The sequence below is a fragment of the Malurus melanocephalus genome, unplaced genomic scaffold (genome assembly GCF_030028575.1).
Source record: "Malurus melanocephalus ecotype Western Australia unplaced genomic scaffold, MMel_1.1 scaffold_203, whole genome shotgun sequence".
Taxonomy (NCBI): Eukaryota; Metazoa; Chordata; class Aves; order Passeriformes; family Maluridae; genus Malurus; species Malurus melanocephalus.
This window is the reverse complement of record NW_026623435.1, coordinates 742,196-766,451: the sequence shown is the minus strand read 5'-3', so window position 1 is coordinate 766,451 and position 24,256 is coordinate 742,196. Positions and strand designations below refer to the sequence as shown.

General features: G+C 40.1%; 3 protein-coding genes across 9 annotated transcripts in view; 2 read left to right on the top strand and 1 right to left on the bottom strand.

The window, feature by feature from the left end:
• The first annotated feature begins 522 nt into the window (after positions 1 to 522).
• On the top strand, positions 523 to 5,830 carry CUNH6orf120 (chromosome unknown C6orf120 homolog). Of its 2 annotated transcripts, XR_008965826.1 has the most exons (4): positions 523 to 882; positions 2,629 to 3,269; positions 4,805 to 4,885; positions 5,497 to 5,830. XR_008965826.1 is itself a non-coding variant. In XM_057373616.1 (2 exons), the coding sequence occupies exon 2, from the start codon at positions 2,674 to 2,676 to the stop codon at positions 3,223 to 3,225; it is 552 nt and encodes a 183-aa protein (XP_057229599.1). In that variant the 5' UTR covers positions 523 to 882; positions 2,629 to 2,673; the 3' UTR covers positions 3,226 to 4,324. The 2 variants fall into 2 exon arrangements, 1 of the variants encoding a protein (XP_057229599.1); XM_057373616.1 differs by lacking the exons at positions 4,805 to 4,885; positions 5,497 to 5,830 and having other exon boundaries at positions 2,629 to 4,324.
• On the bottom strand, positions 4,390 to 23,771 carry PHF10 (PHD finger protein 10). Of its 4 annotated transcripts, none has more exons than XM_057373613.1 (12): positions 23,145 to 23,282; positions 20,444 to 20,550; positions 19,777 to 19,907; positions 18,024 to 18,107; positions 16,793 to 16,926; positions 16,532 to 16,681; positions 15,306 to 15,415; positions 13,700 to 13,853; positions 11,081 to 11,236; positions 6,295 to 6,403; positions 5,828 to 6,016; positions 4,390 to 4,614 (listed from the first exon to the last, which is right to left on the bottom strand). In XM_057373613.1, exons 1-12 carry the CDS (start codon positions 23,211 to 23,213, stop codon positions 4,529 to 4,531), a joined length of 1,479 nt encoding a protein of 492 aa, XP_057229596.1. In that variant the 5' UTR covers positions 23,214 to 23,282; the 3' UTR covers positions 4,390 to 4,528. The 4 variants fall into 4 exon arrangements, with proteins under 4 accessions (XP_057229596.1, XP_057229597.1, XP_057229595.1 ...); XM_057373614.1 differs by having other exon boundaries at positions 18,024 to 18,101; XM_057373612.1 differs by lacking the exon at positions 11,081 to 11,236 and having other exon boundaries at positions 23,145 to 23,771.
• The window catches only part of ERMARD (ER membrane associated RNA degradation), a 29,466-nt gene continuing 27,869 nt past the window's right edge, over positions 22,660 to 24,256 (top strand). For all 3 annotated transcript variants that reach the window (XM_057373611.1, XM_057373610.1, XM_057373608.1), the window contains exon 1: positions 22,660 to 23,016. The gene's annotated coding sequence lies outside the window, so the exon portion shown is untranslated. The remainder of the gene's footprint in view (positions 23,017 to 24,256) is intronic.

Sequence of the window (24,256 nt, the reverse complement as noted above, 5' to 3'; positions counted from 1 at the left end):
TTGAGCTAGGAATGAAGAGAACAAATTACATGGGTTTTATGAAATTAGAGGACCTTGAAGATAGAACATGAGCTCAGTTAATACAAGACAGCCCTTGAGTGACACACAGGCTCTCTTGAATCTCTTAGAATACCATGCACTCCATGCAGATTTTTTTTTCCAATTTCAATCCTTCCTTCTTGCTTGCAATTTTACGCAACTCGGCCGAGTCAAGGTAATTATTGAAATCAGTGGGTATTCAAAAGTGGTGGGTGTTTTTCTCTCACACTGTGTGTTCTGTGATCTCAGGTCAGGTTTATACCGATAGTCAAATAAACTATCACTAATCCATGAAGCAAACATTTCGTATCCATTTGCAGTGCAGCTTAAGTAAGGCTTCTCCAGTTTACGAGAAGGAAAACTGCTTCGCGTATCGTACCCAGCCCGCCCCGTTCCGTCCCCCCGGTGCCGCTCCGCCTTCGCCCGGCCCTCCCCCGGCCTGTCCGTCGGCGCCCCGCCCCCGCCGCGCGCTCTCGCGATACCGGGGGCGCGGCTGTGCCCGAGGCGGGGCGTAAGCGCCCGGCGGTACCGGCGGCCTTCGCGGGTGGCTCGGCGGCCGCACCTGCCCCAGCGACTGCCCCCGCCGGCTGGGCTCGGCCGGGAGCACCCGAGTGGCTCCAGGGACGCGCAGGGGGGCCGCGTCCCGCCGTTCCTGCGGCTCCTAAGCGCCGGCCTCCTCTCGGCAGCCGCGCTGCCCCGGTGCCCGTCCCAGCCCGCCCCGGGGAGGGGCTTTCCCGCGGCGCCCCGGCCGCGCTGCTCTGCTGCACGTCCGCAGAGTCCCGGCTGCTCTTCCTCGCTGTGGCTGCGGCCTCGCCGGAGCCGGAGCCCCGTGGCTGGTCGTAGGTGAGCCGTGCTCCGGTCCCCGGCCGGAGGGGTGACACGGGACCGACGCCGGGTCCGTCGGGGCCGCCCAGCGGGCGCAGCGCGGAGCCGCCGCCGCCTCCGGCGGGCGTCCCGCCCGTGGGCAGGCGGGGGCGAGCCGGGGCGGGCAGAGGTGCTCGTTCGTCCCTCTGTCCAAGGTCTCGGAATCGCTTCTCCTCCCGAGCGCTGCGTCGGCGCCAGGACGCTTTCGTTCTTTCCTAGATAACTTAATTATTTTCTGCTCAGATGTGGAGCTCCTCCCCCGTCTCCACTCGGCTTCTTCATCACTACTTCGATATACAAGTGACAGAGTCTGCTCCTTGATACGAGGGAGAGAAAGGACTGTTCTTTCCTATCGCTGTTGAGGGAGTTTTGTCAGTCTGGCAGGTTCAGCGAATGTTACACCTCCTTCTTTTATGCTGTTTTTGCAGAATTGTGGCCTTGCAATAGAGAGGCCTCTGGGGCAGAAAACGTCGTACTACAGAAACTGTTGGGCATTTCTTTTCTATTTTTTTCCTCCCCTAGATCCATTCAGCTGTAGAGCTTCTAACGTTAAAAGGACATCTCAGTGGAAGCAATGTAGTTTGTTTTGATGCTGACAGGGTACAAAATTTTACAGGCAGCTTTCTGGCTGCAGATAATTGTAATGTCCTTATGGAAGTTACGAGGGGATGAGAATCTTCCTCTTAAACATGAAGATGTTCAGGCTTGTGGCTCCTGTGATTTGCATGTCAAATTCAGTAAGCTGTTTATTGTGGAAACCTTCAACAGGGTTTGGAGGTTTCTGCTTTGCACACAGAGACTTAGTGCAGCTATTCAGAGGGTTGGAGTGTGGCAGGTATGCTCAGGCTGCCCAACTGGGAGCATGCAGCAAGGAGGGAATAGACTGTAAGAGCCCTGATCTTGATCCATCTTCCCCTTGCCCTGGTGCTTTCAGCCTTATCTTTTGTATGCAAATGCTGTAAAGAGCTGAGCGTTTGTAAAGTAAAAAAATCTTCTTGAAAGTAAATGCATTTTTTTCAAGGAAAATGTACCACATTTGGTCCTAGAAAAAAGCCATACATAAATGGATTATAAGTTATTGTATTACCTCATTAGAGAATGTTTTTATTTCTAACTCCATCCCAGTGCAAGCTGGGCTGCCTACTGCTTCAGATCCACATCCAGATTGCACCTTTACTGTCTTTTGAAGTTGAGATGAGAGGATGGGAGAGCAAATAGGATGCCCTAAGTACCTCATATAAAGTTAAGCATCTTCAGTCATGCAAAAACCTTCCTTAACTGTTTTTTGGTTTTGTTTTTTTTTAACCGAAGCTAAAATTACTGTATTTCATCCCTTCTGGGTATCTGTCAAGTTTGGCATGCATGTAGGTAGAATGAAACTGAAGTCACTTTGTCAGTTCTGTTGAAAAAAAACTGGCTCCATTAATTTTTGTTTAAGTTTTGGAAAGCCAAGCCATTTTATTCTGACAAAGTTCTTAATCTTAGYTCTGGTTTCTGTCACTGTTAAAAATGTAAGTTATTGAACACATTTAATTGAAGTTGTTTAACTTTGTATGGACTAGGGAGGATTTATAAAAATTACCATATTAAAAAAAAAAAAAACAACCAAACCATCAAACAAAAATAAATAAACAAAACAAAACAAAATGGGAAAATAAAAAAAAAAAAGGATTGCTTCCAGGAAGGGAATATACTAAAATCTGAATTGTATTTTGTATTCACAAGGTAGCACACAGGACACAGGAAGAGTTCAAATACAACTTGAAGACCATGGCAACACACTGGAGAAGAATCCTGACAGTGTTTATGACAGCTCAAGTACTTTTTGTGGTAAATGCCTTTGAGGAAGAGGACATACCAGAGGAGTGGGTTCTTCTTCATGTTGTCCAAGGTCAGATTGGAGCAGGAAACTATAGCTATTTGAGACTAAATCACGAGGGAAAGATAGTTCTTCAGATGCAGAGTTTAAAAGGTGACGCAGACTTGTACGTATCTGATGTGACACTTCACCCCAGCTTTGACGAGTATGAGTTACAGTCTGTAACTTGTGGCCAAGACATTGTCCATGTGCCTGCACACTTCCGCCGCCCCGTGGGAATAGGGATTTATGGCCATCCCTCTCACCTGGAGAGTGAGTTTGAAATGAAGGTGTACTATGATCGAACAGTTGTACAATTTGGTGAGGCTTCTTATAACCCTGAGGAGATGGAGGCAAACCAGAAATACTCACAGTCTACAGAAGATGAATCTCAGGACGAGGAGTCTGTTTTCTGGACTATACTTATTGGAATCTTGAAATTAATACTTGAAATTCTTTTTTAAATTGATATATACTGGACTAAGTCACACTTCAACCTGTGAAATTGGTATGAATGACTTTCTGTAATATTCAACATTCGTTATGTTTCCTGAAGAGATATTAAGGTTATATTTCCTAAACCAGAAAGGAAGTGGGGAGAAAAAGCCATATTTAATTTTATATTGTAGATCCTCCCCAATATGTAAAATAAGCAGCCAGCACAATATTTGCAGTACTCTTCAGAGATCAGGGCTTAAAAATGAATGTATAGTTGGGATCTTGTTAAGTTCACTTTAAATAGGTGCTTAGGAAAATAAATTCCAATTCAGTATTTTCTGTTGTTTTTTATAAAGAAAAATGAATAAACTGCTGCACTTCAGCCCCCCTCTCAATTTAGAGCATATTTAAAAATAAAACCTGCTTCTTTTCTGAGCAACTATTTCCAGTAAAACTAATTAGTAATGTGTTTGAGTATTTATGAATTGGAGGAGCTTAGGGTGAAGGAAGCAGAAATCAATCATGTAAGGGAATAGATGGTCTGTATTTTGACTGTGTGTGCTCTACATCACATCTGCCATCTGTCAAACAGAAGTTGGTCCAGTCACTCATCACCACTACAAATCCATGACCTGAATCAAGTGCATGTTGCTTCTTTGCTATTACTGCAAGGAGAGGAAGCCTTCAGCTGTTGTTAATTTATGTTACAATATGACATTTTATCCCTGATTAAAAACAACACGGCATATAGGTATCTCTGGCTTGAGGGGTGCTTTCTTACGCTTCCCTTCTGAGTTTTTTGTGATTGATACTTTTTAAGCAGGTATTTATGAATAAGTCATTAGCTTGCAAGGAAAATTTCTGCTGAAAGGGATTTGCATGCATTATAAGGAGATCATCACATGCCCACTCAGAAGTTACTCTTTTCAGGAATACTTTTTGCTTTGTTCGAGTCTTTTAAAGTAACCAGTTGCTATGCAAATAAAGTATATTTAAACTGCTCTGTAATTTACTTTTCACAGAGCTTACTGATGAATGCACTGAAACAAACAAGTATATTACTATAATTTTACACAAACGATGCATGTATAATTTAGATTTCATTACTGAAAGACTTCTCTTTTTGAATGGGAATTTGGCTTGCCTATCTCAACATCTGACAGGACATTAGTGACTTGTATAACAAAAAAATCATTATCTAGACAAAGTTTATTTAGTAAAAAGAAAAAAAAGTGGTATTGCTCCTCTTAAAGTGGTTGGTTAAATAGCACCCAAAGATCACTTTAATTTGTACAGTTAGGTTTTGGACAGCAAGTTTTTGGGGCTTCTTTAGCCCTCCTTGCTGTTTTTCCCCCTTCTTCCTCCTCTTCTGGGTACAGGAGGGTCTTTCTGACAACAATCACAAATCCAGCGACCTAAGGAAAGAAAGTTATTAATTATTGGGAAACTAAGTTTGTTACTCTCATCTATTTAGGCAAACCTTCACCATTTTGTTAGGTGCTTATCTATTTGTAGTATTTCTTTTAATGCAAACAATTAGTGCTTTGCTTTAAAACTGAGCATCTTTTCTATAAAGCAGCATATCCAATTCACGCTTCCTTGCAGACTCATTATGTGTAACTACCGGCTACACCATTCTTCATGGACCTCAGAAAGTGCCAGCACTGCCAAGGAGGTGRTTATTAGGTAAGAGTTTGACAAACGATGCTTGAGTTTGCCAGTCATATTTTCAAGTGAATGACTACAGGTCGAGGTAATTAAGTTACCCAGAGCAAAAGTGAATGGCAGTTGAGGAAGCATTTAACTGATCATACTGCAACATAGCTGGAATCAAAGGCTGCTTTGGTAATTTTGTAGTTTTGCAGACATACAATTTATTTGTTTACATTCTTATGTTAGCCTCAAAATGAAATCAGCCACAGAACCTATACTAAAGTGACAGCTAGCTCCAGTGCTCCCCAAATGGGACACTACAGTGTCTTTTAAGCACTGTAAAGGCAAGTCACTGTCAGTGCCGCTGAATATGTATTAATGAACTTACCATGGACTTAGAATTACATATAAAGCAACAGTAGCAGCTGCTATTTTCTTTCTACTGCCCTGAGTTGGCCAGATGATACAAGTGACTGAGAAATTTAAAGCTACAGGCTGCCTGTCTGCCTGCCATGGAGGTACTTCTGTTCCAGTTTTGATGTTTTAAGATTAAAAAAGAATGAAAAGGTTTAAAGAGGTGTTTATAAATATTGAGACAACTATTTCATTTAGAACCTAAAACAGCAATACAATTTCTTTTACAGGTTTCTTCAACAGAAAGAGGTAATCTCAGTATTCTGTGGATATGGAAAAAAAAAAGTTCTGAGTGAGCCTGTTTGCATTATGCTGTAAAAGCCAATTATATTTCCTACACAGGAATTGCCAGGTTTAACTGTACAACCAAATATACAGAAATAAAGCTTAGTAAAAAAAATCAGGTCCTACAGTGTGAATGTTTTCCTAGAATATTTCTTGCTCTTACCTCTCACACTTGTTTTAAACTATTCTTTCAAAAGCAATGCATGTATTAATTCTGAGAGAGAGCCCAGAACTCAGAGGAGGTGTGAAGGGAACAAGTAACTCTTACTTTATTACCTGAAGGGATAGCATCAAGCCCCACACAAAAAGTGTGATAACCACGGTCACATACATCACAGAACATCATTTCTTCTTCATGGTGAGGCTGCCCGCATATAATGCATGTTTTACACTCCATACATTGCCAAGGGTAAGTCTTAATCATAGCAACAAGTTCCGGGGTCATATCAAGGCAAGAAGGGTGGCCTAGATTAAAACCAGTATTATTACTTTTATGCCTGAAATGAAACTTAAAATTAGTTAGACCGTTTGCTTTTACTGAATGTGAAGCTTAGCTCACCTCCTAGTGAGATCCCACAATGCACTGAGTGTGCGACTACAGAGAACATGAAAGAGAGATGGAGTCTTAACAAAGAACAGAAAAGGCAACTGAGCTGTTGCTAAACATGGAGTACACCAAATAAGTCCACAAAAATATGTGTCAAACTCCCTTAGGAATCCATTTACTGTATGTAGATACTTACCACTGTTGTCACACTGGGAGCAACGTATAAGAGCTTCAGCTTTTCCTTTCTTGTTCGACTCCTTACCCTTCAGACAAATTCCACATATAGCATTTGGTATGACCTTTGGCTGGAAGGGTAGAAGAGGGCTATAAATTCATTCCAAAAGAATTTACAGATTCAACAGGAAATGTCATCTACCTCCTTAACTATTAAAATTCATAAACTATCTGTTAGGATGTGTGAACCCTGAAAAACATGACAATCATTGACAAACAATCTCACTGAAAAACATAATTTAACTACCTAAAGTTTTGCATTTGTTATACATGGTCATTTATATCTAAGTCCAGTTGGATCAAAAGCACGTACTTGCCTCTTCCTACTAATTCATCAGCTAGCATTCTCTTTGCGGTAAACTAAATGTGACACAGGACAAAAAACTTTGGCAAGATTCTTCCAATATAGAGTACTTTATGAACTTCTACGTGGATTTCCTGTTGATGAAGGAAATTATATTTTTCTATTTGCATTACATTCATCCCTAAATATAGAAAATTAGTTATTAAAGCAATAATTTTGATTTTTTTTTTATTTTGGGTTTCAAATTATCTGGTTAGCTATATTGTACAGAGTTTATTTCTTTTACCATTCCTTCTAGTATCCAGTCAATCACTGTAAGAAAGAGCCTTCAGTTTAACTACAGATTTACATTCATTATTTTTCTAAGTGATCATCTGGAGTGTGTCTGTGTCCACAAGATCCATTTAAAGGGTAAGAGAAATAGCAGGCTGGTACAGTGTGGAATATCTATGCAATTCTGACCCAACTCCACAGACACACCAACGGTTTCATCCTGATGAGGCCTGAGGAAAAAGTAATGCATTCCTAATTTCAGAAACATGGCAGTAGTTACATTGTTGAGCTTTGACTCCTGCATAACGAAAGGAGTGAAAAATGTAGTGTACAATTGATGTAGTGTTCGCTGATGTAAAGCTGACTAGTGCCAGTTTTAGAAAACAATATTGCTGCAAAGACCCAGCTAGTAGAGGGATCTGAAGGCATATCCTCTTCTAAATAGTGTGTCAGCAAGCAAGGAGAGTCCCAGCGAACTACCAACCCCATGTGGATAGAACAGGGTTAAAAAAACTGAAAATACAAATATATATACACGTATGTATGTATATATACATGTATATATATTTTAAAATAATTACAAAGATCTTTCACAATACAACTTATCTTTAAGGGTGTTTATTTCCCCAGCCACCTTTTGATAGCAACTAGCAAGATAATTATTGCTTCRAGTTTACTGAAGTTTTCAATCAGCTTTTTATGTCAAAACATGGCTACAGCCTGCTTCGCATTGTTTGGTCCAAGGAGTTTTATTCAAGAAAGCCAGACACCACACCAGATGTTTATAGGTAATTTCCTTCAAAAGATGACAGAGGCATTCATAGACACTTTTTTGCTTATTTATTTTAAAAAAGCAAAGTCAACCTGTTTTATACATAAATATAATAAAACAGTAAAAGAAGTCTAACATTCACAAACATCTCTACAAAATAATAAATATAGTGGAAGCAAACCCACATATAAACTCTTACTGTTAACTATACTACGTGTCCTACATGTATACCTTTATACCCTGCTCCTCCCACCTAAGTGCTACATGCTTAAACTTTGTCAGTGTGACAGCATTTACCCTTTCATCGTTTAGGCTATATTTTTTTTTTAATATTTGGAATCTATTTATAAGAAGCCAAGCCTTTCTAGAACAGCAACTGTGCTTTTCTAATCAGACTTCTGGCTCATCACAGATTTGTATTTTTCTGCCTTCACTATAAAACAGCACACTCCCCAGTACTCCAGCCAAAGCAAGCTGCTGTTTGGACACATACTAGTGTTACAGGTATGTGCAGTTTACACATAATTCTCAAGGTGGACATTGATATAGATGCATTTATTAACAATGCTTTCATTTAGTCTTAGTTCACTAAACTGTATGCACTAGAAATGGTGCATATTGGAGAGGCTGAGAATCACAGCCTATTAGGAATAAAGTTCCAACAGCATGGAAGTATTTTTACAAAAGCGAAAAAGAAAAGAAAATAGTAGACTATTCAGATTTTAATCCAGTTCAGTTCTATCACCATAAACGGCTTTTAGAAAAAAAGCTGTAACAAAGTCTGTCAATTCCAAATGGAAAGTCATGATATCCCATATCATTAGAAGTACATTTTGCTTTCTACATCCTCATATTCTTGGGATAAGATAGGAGAGAAATGAATGCAGGGTCAAAATGAAGACTGTGTGCTATGTAGGTTTTCACTTCCATGCAGCTGTGCTGCAGCTCTCAAAGTAAGCTTTCCAACTACACCGTTTTTATAACATCCTATTCTGAATGCAAAGTGTTACATTTTCATATACAGTGACCCAAAACAGAAGTGTTGCAAAATAAAGATACTCAATACATTTCCATTTTATGTGCAAAAAAATCTCCTGTACTTTTAACATTACCCTGTGTGTGCAATTGCAGTAGTCAGTCCTTAAGTAACAGACTTGCTACTTGTAGCATGACAAAATGTTAAACAGATGCTAATAATTCTTTGTTAAAGAACTGACAATAGAAAAAATTCCATATAAAATGCAGTATTTCTTTTACTCAAAAATAACTCAGTGGAAATGTATGGAATCCTCTAATACTCATAATGTGGCTATAATTATACACATGTATGCTGAAGCCATAGCAATTATCCTTCCATTTTAACTACATGTAAGCAAAAGATAACTGTCCTACAAAAATAGTCCAATATTAGAGAACAATATAGAACAAAAGTATTATAAAGATTTCACAGGGAAAACATTTTGAATCAGTTAAGCTTTCAGCTCAAAGTGCCTTAACATTTAGGCATATACGGTAGGTATATTGTTATCTGGTATTTTTATAGACTCACAAAAAGAATCATTCTGTCTTGCCAGTTAAAACAGCTCATGTGATTTGGCTTATTGCAAGCTTTCAAATGTTCCCACAAACAAGAAAGCCAATCCTCTCACCTGCCCAACACATCATCACCACCCCTGACTTAACAGCCTGAGGGTTGATGCAGGCAGGGTATGTTGACATTGCAAAGATGTAGCACTGTAAGTTAACAGTAAGACCTTGTTACTGACAGAATCAGTGATTTTGAACCAATAAGTAATTACTATGTGAATCCACTTCCAAAATGCAGTGCTGTATACTATGACTGCTCTTCTACAATTTTAAATTCAAAACTTTGCTGAAAGTTCTGCTCCATCAGTTCTCTCTCTACGCATTCATAAAGCCATTAAACAGACTGGACTAATCAAACACTTGGGCATCTTACAGCTAAGTGGAACTTCTGTAAACCAGTGGCACACAAGTCTCTAATGTCAAGGTAAACAAAGCTAGAGTAAAATGTCAGCCTTCATCTTTGGATTTCATGTTCATGGGAATACTGAAATGCATTCTTTGTCTACAACTTCTTGCAAAGTTACATATAAAAAATATATATATATGCGGTAACCATAATGTAAATCTCCACAGTTCCCGCATTTCTTATTAAGTTCCTGATATGAGAAAATGCAACTGTAGCTTGCTGTTATGAACTTGTACAGATACTGTATGTAGAGGAAATTTATCAAAACTGTCCAATTCTTTCTTGCTGGAAATTAGCTTCTTAATGTAAGTTATTGTATCTTTATTATTAACTTGGTAAATACAGATAGTAAATATTTATGAATATAAAATGCCATCAACAACTCACTTTTGCTGAGACAGAGTCTCACTATGTACCAACTTGTCACTGACAGAAGTGTTTCTTGTTCTGTAACTGTCAATAAGCATTCCTGACTAGTAAACACTCAACCCTATCTTAACATAGTGTTTTCCTTCTTTATAGGTCTATTCCTGGTCCCATGAAGGTCAATGAAAATTCTCATTCATCTCAGTGAAACAGAACTATACAATTATGTGCTTTAAAAGTGTTACAGTTTATTCAGATTTTCTCTCAGTGTGCAGAATAGTAACATATAAATAATGCATGTCAATTCCCATTTCTACTGGAAGGTATTTTTATCTTAAGTTTTTAAATTCTTATACGGGAATACTGAAGATTTGGGTCTTAGGTTTAGCAATCTCTGCTTGATAGCTGAAATGTCTCAACAACCTCATCAGGTTTCTAATTTAGATAAAAGCATATTGCCCACAAACGTTACTACATAGCATGAACTACATAAAAAGCTATTTTCCATATACTGTTACAGTGGCTAGATAGTGTTGCCTATACAGCTGTAGTAAGCTTTTTGCCTTCCATCCTATACATCGTAACATTGCAGGATAAAAGGCTGCACTTAAAATGAATGTTTTAACATTCTGTTCAGCCATACAGCTGCATTTCACAGCACTGGTCTCTTGGTACGCTGCCATATGAAATAGAAAAAATAGTAACAGATAGTGAATGCTAACTTCAAACTGGCCCATACTTCTGACTGCTATGTTAAAGCAGACAGAAAGATGTAGAGTTCCAGAGATAAACCCACAATGGCTTTTTCTAGTGTTACTGTCTAGGAATCTAAGAAGTTAACACAATAGGAAGCCACTGTACAGCTAGGGTAAAGAAAAACCCCACATGAAATATAAGCAAAAAGGAAATAAGGAAGCAAAGAGATGGAGCACACAACAGGAGAACAGCTAGTGAAGTACAGCAAGCAGAAGTTACACATTATTGACTAAACCAAGTACTTCAGGGTGAGTAAAGTTCAGTCAGGGGCTTTTTTCTTCTACCTTGTACCCAGGAACTGATTTGGGTAATACAGAACGTTTGGAACCATCTTTTCTTGGAGTAGCACTTTTGTCTCTTGTTTTTTGTCTTCCCTGAAAAGAATCCTCCTGGTTGTCTGTGGCGCAATCACCTTCAGATACACTGCCAGACGAATTGTCCTATAATAAAAATACCATAGCTATTTTTTTTTTTTTATTTTTTGGATAGACAGACAAGTCTTTCCTATACCCCTTAGAGCCAAGTAAGAGAAGGATATGTCATTCCTTCCACAAAAGCATGGGGTTTATCACAATCTAGAATACCTCTGTTCACAACAATGATTTTTTTCTGGTTTAAGAGACTGGCATCAGCAACAGCAGTCATGTTTTCCATGTTGGTACCAGTGCAGGGAGCACARCAGTCTAATTCTTTGAACCATTTTCCATTAGAAGTCAGCAAGAAATCTACTAAATGCAAGATGCTGTAAACAAAGGGCCAGCAAAAAGTTAGAAGTGCCCTTGTCATGTATTAAAGCATACTAGCACTGCCTTGAATTAACATATGAAGGTTTTTTTCTGCCACCCTCATCTACTATTTCCACCAGGAGCAATCTAAATATTTAATTTGGACTGTAACAGAAGAATGCCATCAATGGCAAAACACGGCATATTTAATACAGAACCAAACAACAGAATTTATTTTGCAGTTAAAGATAGGGGGKTTTTTTGAGGAATGAGGGAGCAAGAAAGAGGGGAAGAGGTTTAGAGGGTGAGAGATCAATGTAAGCATAATTAAGAGCAGCAGCACAAGACTTTTCTCAGAAAAGTGTTAATATAGGCTTCCAAAAAGCTCCAGAATGAAGTAGTGTGATTACTCACATTTACTACAATAAGACCCAACAGGCCAAATAACAATGGTGCCCTGTAGTAAAACACACTCTGTAAAAATGCAGTTGTAATCAGCCTGTGCCCCAGATTCTAAAATCAAAATAGACAAAACAGAAACAGGGCAAATGGAGGAGCGTAACATAAAAGCAGATCAAACTGTGTGGCAACAAGAAATGGTATTTTTCATGATTATTTTAGGGAAAGAGTTGTTTTGGACAGACCTATTGAAACACTACAGAACAAGAAAACTGCTACCAACCCCAACAACGGGGGGAGGGTGAAAAAGGAAAAGGTATAAAGCATATTGTGGGTCTCACCAGGGAGATCTGATGGTAGGTAGCCCATATCTGACAATGTCCCACTTTGTGTTTTTTCTGAACTATATGCCCTCTCAATGACTAACCACCTAAGAACCCCTGCTCCTATAGCCAAAACCACTTCACAGGAATCTGATTACCAGTTTTCCATACTTCTCTAAACTTCCCAAACTCAAGGACATTTTTCCTTCTGCATTCTGTTACAAAAACAATTTCTGAACCTCTGAAAATCAAAGGACAGTCTGATTGATCCAGTTACTTTTCTTTACCATTAATCAGAATGATAGTCAGTGGAAAAGGAAACTGGGAAAAAGCTGTTAAAGACCAACTGTAAAAAAGCTGGAGTGTGATTAAACCAAAAATCTGAGTTGACATTTAGCATGCTATGTTTATATGACTGCTTCTTCTCAAAAATGAAGCACTATTTCTCAAAGTAGAAACAGTGTATTAAACAGCTCTATCTCATTTGTTAACCTAAAAATTGACCTCTTCCTTTCTTGTTCAGTTTTAAGTATCTTACAAAATTCAAGCAAGATAAATATTTATATGGCAAAATTTAGAATTAGACATATCCACCGTCAAACATGTTAATCAATCATGCTAGAAATTGTTAAATGCACAGTGACATTCCACTGCTGTTAAAACTATGGTTAAACATCTGGAAGGAGGTTGTCAGCAAGGTACAAACTGCACCAATACACCAATGGTTCAGTTGTACTCAGCTCATCTGAAACTCAGCTGGCTGTCGAGCATTTAAAATGCTATCAAGGTACGTATGTGAAAGTTTCTTTGCAGTTTCAAGTAACAGTTAATTTTGCATTTGTGTAAGTGGAGAGAAGATAAGTATCTTTTTAAAGATGTATTGTAAAGCAAAAAAACCCAGAGTCTTTTATCTTCCTTTTAAATTGGAATAAAGTAACTGTTTCTATGCTGAGTAACTGGCACTTCTATGTCACAAAAAGAAAAAGTTATGAGGTTATCAACACCTTTGCTTTAGGGAGAGATTCTGTGGGACTTCAAATATACTGTGACTAGAACTATAGTGTTCRTTCTCCTCAGAAATGTTAGAATGTTAGCAACTTCCCCTTGGGAAAAAGGGCATAATGAAGAGCTGCACCGGGAAGTTTCTTCAAAGTTTTTTTAACAAAACTAATTAAACAAAAAAAAAATAAGAAAAAACAGACAAACAAAAAAACCCCAAACAAACCAAAAAACCAAAAAAAAAAACCCAAAAAAGCCTGAAATTTCAAGTATTTGCTCAATTTACTTTGGACCAAATGAAGCTAGAGAGCAATGTTATGAAATAAAACAGAAGCACTAAAAAAAGTCTTCCCTTCATTTTGCAAATGTTAGAAGATTCTACTCAGAAACTAGTTAAACTAACAAAAGTGAAGGGAAAGGATTTTTTTTGTTCAAGAAAACTTTCAATTTGTCTCACCGAATTGCCTTTGGTTTTCCGTTTTTCATCACCTCGCCCTTCCTCTGCATCATCTGAATCTCCATCACTGTCCAATGCAGGCAGCTCTGGATCCAAAGGAGGTTCATACAGAGCTGTGTTTAATGGCAAGTAACGAAGTTCATCTGGAGAATATCTAAAGTTAAATAAATAAATAAAATTAATTCATTCATGTGTACATTACGCTTAAGTAGGAAGTAACAGTATACAGGGACTTCACTGAGAAAGTCTCCTTTTTTTCAGGAAGGCACATAAAAATACACAGTTCTGAAAACAAAGAAAACACACTAATTTCTCCCCCTACATGTGACACCATGTATAGTACTTGTCTGCTTTGTAGAGTAGATATTCATGGAACACAGGAGGGTGTATTTGCGAAGTTTTAACCAATYCACGTTACTACGCCTAACAGACCATACTTTTGTTTACGAATGTACAATGCCCTGTAACGTGTACAGTTCTAACCCAGGGCACACAAACATGTCCAAAGCAAAGGAAACAAAGAATACAGCTGTATATCCAATTACTGAGAAAAAAAAAAAAGCATATAAAAATAAAATTTTGGAAGAATGTAAAGATCTGATTGATCTGCTTATGGCCAGATACAGCTTAACCTGCATAATCTACCCCTTTTCTTTTTAACCTTAAAGACTAAGAAAAAAAATGAAAGTCCTCTTTCTGCTGAGGACAAACCGTAAAGAACGGGGTACTATTTTGGTGCATATTTTGAAAGGTTGTGTCCTTCAATGAGATGGAAAAGCAGTTTAACTTGCAGCTTACAAGTTCAAAAGAAACAAAATACGTAGTCATTTAAATTAAATTAATTTAATAAAATTAAAGTCCTTTGGGAACATCCTGTAACATGCAAACTTGGAGTGGGCTATATGAACATATACTGGAAGGAACAAGGCACATGCAGACTAATAGCTTCTCTAAAGAAAACTAACATACATACAGGATAAATACCACCTCTATTGAACAATAGTAAGACTTCAGCAAAATCTGTATGCATTTGTTAATGGTAGCATGTCACTAGTAACATCTTAAATTTATGTCAACAGTCAAGCAACATGTTTTTGATGAAATGTAAACATGCAGCTTGCAACGTCTTTCTCTTCCACTTACAAATCCAACATCAAACTTAACCCACAAGACCAATCAAAAAATTTTTAAGGAGTTTCTGAAAATTTTAGAAAGAACAGCAACTGTCACACAGAAGACATGTGATCACAAGCCACCATTACAACACTTTGATACAGAAACATTAATTTTAGCACACATGCAGAGACAAATAAGTCAGTGCATGAGAGTAGCAGGAGTGAAATCAATGTCTCATTATACCATGGTAAACACCTGAGCAAGTCAAATCTCAGCCACTGCAATACATCAGCAGACAGTGGTCTTGCAGTCAGTACTGTTTTGTTGACCTAAGCTCTCATACTATGCATCTTTGAAGACTAGCAAGTGTGTCAAACGTAACATTGATTTGCAACCTTACAGTAAAGACACTGAAAAGCTTTCCACCTGCTAGATGTGGACAAAAGAGATCAGTGCAACAGAACTGGCAGTTGGAATGCTTTTAAAATACCTTTTGTAGTACTCCTGGAATTGGCCGGGTATGAGAGCCACTGGATAAGGACTAACCTTTGTTCTCTCTGTAGGCAAGATTTTGTACTTTCCTTGAGGCACCTGGATAATCTGCATTGTTTAATATAAAACAATTATATTTTTGTTTCACATACAAACTGTTGAGCATTCCTCACCAACTACTCCCCCAAACATTTATTTTAACTTGCCAGCATTACTAAATCAGAACAGTTACCTAAATTCTCCCATGAGAAATTAAATTCATTTAAATGGCAAGAGACCATAATCACAGAATAGTATTATGGATTAAATCCAATCACTAAGTGTCTAGTGAACTGAACAAAAATTAGATAAAACCACTCGAAACAGTATACTATAAAAATAATTTTGAAATTAAAATCTAGCAATTGAAACAGTAAACATTAATTTTTGTGACCGACACCTTTAGCATGGGTTATTGCTGTTGGTCCATATTGCTTTAGTACTACGAAAGAGCACATCCATCTAATTCTGAAACCAGACTGTACTATTAAAAAAATCCATTAATAATATAAATATATGGAAAAGACAAGCTTACACATAATTCTTCCTTGTCTTACATGGAAATAGAAGTGATTATCCACTAGCTTGTCTCTATCATGGGTCAATACAAGGAAAATAAAAACTTTTTCTAATTGTCTGCCATGTAATAATTTGCAGAGAAAATTTTTGCTTTAATATCTTTACAGAAGCAGAACAGTACGACTTCAAAACACCAGATTATTTTTTTTAAATCAATCAGAGGCATGTAACATATGCAACACAGAAATAACATAACCCTTAACTATAAACAAGGGCATAATATTGACAGGCAGCACACTTCTGGGTAATAAGTTGTTTTCTTTTTACTTCAGGTATTGTCAGGCAAAATTTCGGAGGTATTCAAAAGAAAAATTAGCCATTTATATGAATAAATAAACCACTTATGCTACTATCAGAATAAAGACACGATAACAAAATAACACTGAAATTTTTAGAGTTGTCATGGACAGGTATCTTCTGGTTAAAAAAGTTAGCAGATTAAATATATTTGAGATTATTATTTTTAGCAGTATTACCCATTTAACAGCAAAACCGTAAGCCCCTCCATGACTGAAACAATAATCAACCCCCCAGATAATAGTTGAAATGTTACCAAACCTAACTTCACTAAACTAAGCAGGGAACTTCAAATTTAAATCTGCCTACATGTGTCTGTAAATCAAAATAGGCTCTTCTTTCTTCCATCCGCTCTCGGTTTAAATTGCTGTTGAATTCTGCAGCTTTCTTGGCAGCTTTTTTAATATATTCTGGAACTTTACTGGCTTCTACCTTCTGTGTATTCTGCTGCTGCATTTGCTGGAATAAAAAACAATTTCATTAATTCACATACATTCACAATCAGTTTGAGAAGAGCCTTTTCTCACACTCACATTACAGATTTGGTTAACTTAAATTATAATTACTTACAGAATACTCTTTATAATGATCTGTTATTCGCTGCCGTTCTTTCTCTTGCAATATAACAGAATACTCAGCATGTTTGGCAGGGTATTCTTTAATCATAAGATCAATTACTTCATCACTACGCAAAGCTGTTAGACCTAGAATAAATAAAAGCAATCATGATGCTATCTGGAAAAAGTAACTGTAGGTTATTTATATCACACAATGACCAACTCAAAGTTTTTGAGCAGCTAAAGACAAAAACCTGCTGTGCACAACGTTTCTCTTTCTCAGGAAGGAGTCAACTTGTGCCATTTAGCTTTCAAAGCTGATTAGGAGTTTGCTTGTACCCAAGGCTCGTGTCATTACTTACTGCTACAGACCCCTCTGCACTGACTCAACCACCTACTTAAACTCACTGGTGAGGAAAAACGTTTGTTTTAGGTGGGACCTGGTGTACTGTTCAGTTTCCAATGCTGGAGAAGTGACAAGTTCATTAAGCTGCAGAACCTTTACCGAAATTACAGGATTTCCACAATGTGTCTATATAAATCAAGGAAGAATCACTATGAAAGCAATTCAAAGCAGCAAACTGCGCACAGACTCCTGACTCCCAAATTAAAGCATTTCAAGTTCAGAAGTCAGAATGCTTCAGTTTTGCAGCTAAAACGCAGAACTCCTCCCCTAAAGGTTCCAACACAACGAATGTCTAAACATGGATGACAACATGGAATGATTTATGTTACTACCACTGATTATAACAGGGCTAGTTAGCTCAGCATACATCTCTGCTGGATACATGAGGTACAATGTAACATTTAAGCTATACTGATGTTTGTTGCAACAAAGTAAGACTAACGCATACAAAGAGACCATGTAAAATATCACATACATAGGTATGTGATGTTTTACACCATGTATATATGCAATATATACCGCCCTGTAAATCTAAACATCTAATGGATATATATAAGAGATCATACAATTACGATGGTCTCTTTTCTAGGAGACAAAGGTTCTAGAAGTTAATTTATAGTAAATTCCCCTTTAAGTAATTAGATTACATCAAAAATATATCTGTTAAATCTGATACCTCATGGTCACTTAACCAAGTTAATAATAAACTAGTTTTAATTTCACAATTTATGTTTTCAGTTGACAGGGATGCAATTCTTCTCTACCAAATTGAACCCYCTTTTTCAGTATGCCATACTTTTTATACTGTAATAAGGAGTTTAACAAATTGTTTTCTTACCTAGTGTGCATTGAGTCTCTGTGATAACATTTAGTTCTCTGAGGTAGAGCTTCTCCTTGTGAGATAAATCTCGCCTTTCTAAATCTCCAAAGAAAACAAAAAAGAGAAATAAAAGTGTGCAGTTACTGAAACTTCCCTATTAAAATGCTGAAGTATTTGTTTCATATGTATGAATTTTGTTTCCAGGAAGCTAGTCTGTATTATACTACTATTACAAGAAACTTAACAACTTCATAAATTACTTTTAAATTTAATGAACAATGCAGTGACATGGTACATTTTCTTGACGTATAGTAGGTCAAGACCCTGCCTATAGTTATGATTTACAGAAAAACTAAAGAACGCTGATATATAAATTCAGAAATTTCTACCAAGCACTGAAAGGACAGTCTTTTTGATTTTACCATGACTTTTAAAAATAAATTTCCCAACAAAAGAACCAGATGACATTTCTGAATAATTGTTGTGGGTTAAAATTCTTCTCCTTTTGTTCCCTTTCTTTGGGAATTTTTTCTTCCCCATTTGTTGCTGGGATACGTTAATTGCCAGTCATCCTTTTAATTGCTGGGTGATTAAAAAGACAATGATACCTATGCCACACCCTAATGGTCTGGCTAAGCGCTCAGAGAGAGCTTTTGTGTGGTGGGGGGGAGATTGGGAGTTTGGTTTTCGCGGCTTCGCGGAGAGGGGGTTCCTGCTTGCTGCACCATGGTTTTTTCTCTCCTGTGCCTGGCCGGGGATTCCAGCTTCAGGGGGGTGAACTCTGCTCCATCCCATCTCGCAGCCGCGAGATTCCTGCTCGTCTTTTTTTTGCCATCCTGGGTTTCTTGCTGTCCAGAAGAGCACCGGCATTTTCCGCTGTGAGTTTTGCAGAGAAACTTTTCTCCATCCACCTCTGCCATTTTGTATCAATCATCGAAGCCGCGGGAGATCTGAGACAGCCAGGACCCGCGCCACCACGTCCCCTGCAGCCTCCGAAGAATGGTCGCACCCGCCCTGCCCAGCCGAGAGCCAGCAGCGTCCCTGCCAACAAAACTGTAACTTCGCCAAGAGGGAGACTGTGTCTCTGTAAGGCTGCCACTGGGTTGGGGACTGGGCTGGTTATTGCGATTGTTATTGTTACTTGTTTCACCTTGTTATTTATATACATATATATTAGTAAAAACTGTTATTCCCTTTTACCCATATTCCTGCCTGAAAGCCCGTGATTTTTTTCAAAGCTATAATAATTCGGAGGGAAGGGGGGGGGTCATATCCACCACTCCAAGGTGGGGCCCTGCCTTCATTAGCAAATACCTGTCTTTCAAACCGAGACAATAATGAAGGCTGAAATACTACAACCTCCACAATCATGTTTTGTTTTTTAAAAACTTTCCACTGTGGAAATGTTACCACAATTTCAGGAAACAGAATACAAAGACACAGTTATATAGTAAGAAATTACCAACAAATCACTTAAAAAGAAAATTGACATCAGTTTTCAAAAAGGTATTTGCTGATCTAGCCCCCAAATCAAACTTATTCCCAAATTTTCAGTGGTAATACCACAGACTTATATTACTTCGAAAACCATTGGATACATTTTGAATATGGCAATAACAAAAATACAAAGTACAATATGTATAATCCAGGTCTGCTTTTGCTGGGTCTTTYATTGAACAGTTAGCTCATCCTATAACCAAAGAAACACAGACTACATTCAAACTGTTTACAGACACAAGCTGTTAGAAGAAAAACTATAAAAAATAAATACCTGGGTATTTTCTCTTGAAAGAAGTCACACCCAAATATTCACTGACTTGCTCCTGAAGCATATAGTATTCTCCTGTTTCATCTGGTGGCCATTTGTATTCTATCAAATTTTCAGCAGGAAAGTAACTATACCTAAGCATAAGAACAATGTTAGAAAAAATCACAACAATCCTCAAAAAGGAAACTTATATTTCTAGAAAATCAGTTATTTCTATGTAAATGAACAGTAACTACAAGGTTGGACAAGCACTTTAGAACACTGCATCATGTTAAACTCTTTCAAAAGTTGTTTTGTTACACCTAACTTTACGTATATTTCTCTAAATCATCATTTATTAACATGCTAAGGCAAAGAACAAAGTGATATCCATCATAATGGAGAGGACATCAGGAAAAGCAACTACCAGAGGGTCAAAATTCATTCAAGTATGCAATGTTTTAAAAACATGTAAACTGTGCTTCTGATCRTAAATCAGATATATCTCTTTTTTGTGGTATTTTAAAATAAAACATCTTAAAATATGCTRAGAACAAGAGACAGCTAGCTATTTATATGACATCACCTCAATTCAGAAAGATATATGAATACACAAGAAGAAAGAGCTAACACTTAGGTGTACTGAACAATAAAGTCAGACTTGCAAGAAAAAAGTGGGAATTGGTATTACCCAAGGTCTTGACTGGAAGTTTCACAGCTCCGAGAACTGTCCCCTGAGCCCATACGCCGTCTTTTGGATGGCTGGCTGCCATCATTGGAATTTTCTTCCGTGTCATCCTGAAATGAAAATAAATATTAAAAAAATTACGAGTACTCAGAAGATAATGTAAAACACCAAAAAATATTGCAATGCAGTCCACAATACAAATATACTTGAACTGCTAAGCCATTCTATGACAGCCTTAACAAATAACTCACAGCATAGTTTACATAACTATTTTCTGTTTACATAACTATTTTTACAAACTATTTTCTGTTGTAAACTGCCTGTTTGACTCAGGGTAGTCCCGAAGGAGAACTGAGTGGCTTCTCACCCAGAGAAGTGGTAAGAAGGCAGAGTTCTTAGTAGACAGAGCTCTAGCTCTGACCACCAAGTTCATAATTCATGACGTAAACCACCTCTGGCCCTTAATCAGAGTAGCACTCCAAACCAAAGGCAAGCACAGAGCAAAAACACCAAGCCCCTGCTGAGAGCTGATGGTCATAAAATCAGGGAAAATATTATCAAAAGCAACACAGGAGTTTATAGGCATGTAGTTAAAATAAACGGMATAATACAAAGTTTACAAAAAATTATAATTACAGCAAGCAGCAAAAACTTGTCTCTAGACATATACAGAAGAGACCAAACCTACTACAAGGGAAAATTCAGACACTAACTTACAGATGTCACTATTCAGATTTCATGCGATCAATATTACAAAATGGGAATAAATGGTGAAGAGAAGGAAAAAAATACCAGAGCAAAACACAGAGCTCTATAAAATCTAGAAGACACTGACTCTATTGATGTTGTTTTTAACTGCTTTGTTGTCTAATAGTGTTACACAGCTCCTACCTACATCATCATCAATCTCAAAGCATTTAGTGACCAACCCTGTCTGATCATAATTTAGATACAGAAAGAAGAAATTTTTGAGTGAATTGCCTATTGCAACCAGTGGTAGAGCCAAGAACAAGTAATTGAATCTCTAAAGGGGATCAGAGTGAAAGAATCWATTTCCTAACTTCTGTGAAAAGTTTAAGCAAGAGGAATTAACCTATCAGAAATAAATGGATCACACCCAACTACACTTACTTATTTAACAATGTCAACGTTTATCACGTCTACCTTTGCTAATATCTTTCATTCTTGTTTCACTGATCATATGACTTGAAATATCAATTAAAAACATTCCAGCAAGTAAGATTACTTTTATTATGCAACATTTCACAATGTTATAAACAAGACAGGCTGTAAGCAAAAATCATTTATCACCTGGATTTCTGACTTATTCCACAATTTTTTACAACTTTTTTTCTTCCTCTTTAAGGAGCAAGAAGAAAATCTTTCACACAGTAATAAAAAATTGAAAAGCAAAATTTAATTAAACTGTGTTTTCTTAGTGCAGCCATCCTTAAACAGTCAGGTATGCAGCACCTCCACTACCATTTCTAGTAATGCCATTTCTAGCATTGCTAAGAATACCCTGTATAAACTCAGACAAACAAAGYAGCAGCCCCTAATCAAAACAATATTGCACTGGAGTATTTTGTGGCACAGCTGCTCATCAGTAGTTCATCTCTACTTCCCACAAGAATATTAGTGAACTCCAAATCTTTTTTACTGCTAGACAAAACCTGAAACAGGGCCAAAGCAACCCTCTGGTATACCAAAACCTCCAAGAGAYTTAAAAAAGTCTTTAGAAGACCAATCTCAACCTGATGGTTTGGTGGAAGTGCCTGATATCAGTTTCTCCCTTTACTTTGTAGTTTTTTGTTTATTAGATCTGGTACAGTTACCAAGTAAGTATCCGTAACAGAGTCCGTAACACTGTCCTCCATTTCCATCTTTGCTTTCTTATTTGTTGAAAATTTCACGAAATTCAATCACACAAGTTCAGTTTGTTGCAGACGACCTAGTATAAGAAGTGAAGACACCTGCAATCTAAAGGCACAGTGATGCTCAACCACACTTACTGTTCAAAAAAAAAAAAAAAAAAAAAAAAAAAAAAAAAAAAAAAAAAGGAAAATAAGGGGTAGTTCTGTGGCTTTCTTTACATGACAAGTCATATACTGCCAAAAAAGTCCCTTTCTCCCTGAAAACGCATGTTTCTTTAAATAGCTTGCTAATCCTTATGAAACATGGTGACGTTACAAACTTCTGGTACATCTATCATTATAAAACCGACATAACCCTCCTTTACCGAGCGATTGAGAAGCCTGAACTATCCGAGACGTGTTTCGAAGAGCGACGGCCGTTCTKAGCCGCGAGTCCTTGGCGCCACAAGTGCCTGCGGTATCTGGGATGCGCGGAAGCAGCCGGCAGAGCCAACGCGGAACTGCCCGCGACCAGAAACAAACTTTCCCGGCTGCGGCACTGCCGCGCTGAGGACCAAGCTGCCGCACCGCCCCCAGGAAGACGCCGAGGGACTTTTGGGAAGGAGAGCGGCCCCAGGCAAACGGCCCCAGACCCGCGCTCAAAGTTATGCCCAGGGCGCAGGAGACCGCCCGCCGCCGCCCGGCTCCCCCGGCGGGCGCAAGGTGAGCCCGGGGCTGGGGGATCGGGTGGGAGGAGCGGGTCGCGACGCCCAGGCGCGGGGGCCGCGCGAGGCCTCCCGCCGAGGCGGCTGTAGCACCGCAGCACCGGGGCCGCCGCCGCCCTCTCTCACCTTGAGGGATTGCGCGCCGGGYGTGGCTGGGTCACTGTCGCAGAGGCGCGGGGACAGTACGGCCGCCATAGCTGCCGCCGGCTGGGCCAACAGGAGCGACGCCGCCGCCGTCCGACTGGGCCTCGCCCCGCGCCCGCCGGCCCCGCCTCCCCGCGCCCTGCGGGCAGCGGCAGCGGCCCCTACCGGCCAGCGCGCGCTCGGGCGCAGCGGCTCCTGCTCCGCCCCCCTCCGGGCAGCCCGCGGTGACCCCAGCCCGCGCCGCCGGACCGGCACCCGCACCGACCCGGCGCCGCCCCGCGGGACCAAAGCGGGGGACCCGCCGCCGCCGCCGCCGCCGCCGCCGCCGCCGCCGCCGCCGCCACGCCCTTCTCCTCCTCCTGCCGCCGTTGCTCGTGCGGCCGCGAGGCCCGGCCGCGAGCGCGGAGCCGAGCCGCCGCGGTAGCGCTTGGGTAGAAGCGCGGAGCGGAGGGGCAGCATCCCCCCGGCGGGGTGGTCAGCGCCGAGCGCGGGAGCTAGCACCCAGCAGGGCCGGGCTGCTCCGCTCCGCCGGCAAGCTCCCGTCTATGGGAACGTCAGCCGGGGACGAGCTACGTTTGTGAACCATCAGCCCCCGCAGGGGGGGTTCGGGGGGCGGGGGGCGCACTCGGAGAAGCCGCCACGAGCGCGCTCGCCCCTGCGACGGAGGGAGGGTGCGTGCGGCCGCTCCCCGCCGCTGCGCGGTCGCGCCAAGTCGACAGCGCGCCGGGCCGCGCCGCCTCCCGGTCCGGTGCCGGTCCCGGCGGGGGTGCAGCTCTCCCTACCCGCCACCGGGCATGACCCTCGTCCCGCGGGCGCGGGGACCCGGGCGGCGCGAGCACCCGCCGGCACGCAGCCGGGCCCCGCGGGCGCGCACGGTCCCCGCTCCGGCGAACAAAGCGCACGGCCGCGCCCCGGCCCCGCCCCTGGCCAGGGACTCCCCTAGCCTCGCGTGTGCGCCCACTCGTGCCCGGGCTGCTCATCACCCCCGGAGGCTTGTCCGGCCCACGGCTCCAAACGCGCTCAGACCCAAGCTGGCCACGGGGCGTTGGGAAATACCGCCGCCCCGTCCGCATTTGTTTTCAGCTCCCAACAAT

What these genes read in the sequence shown, in the direction of transcription:
- CUNH6orf120 (XM_057373616.1), top strand. Translation starts at nt 2,674, where the DNA reads ATGGCAACACACTGGAGAAGAATCCTGACAGTGTTTATGACAGCTCAA.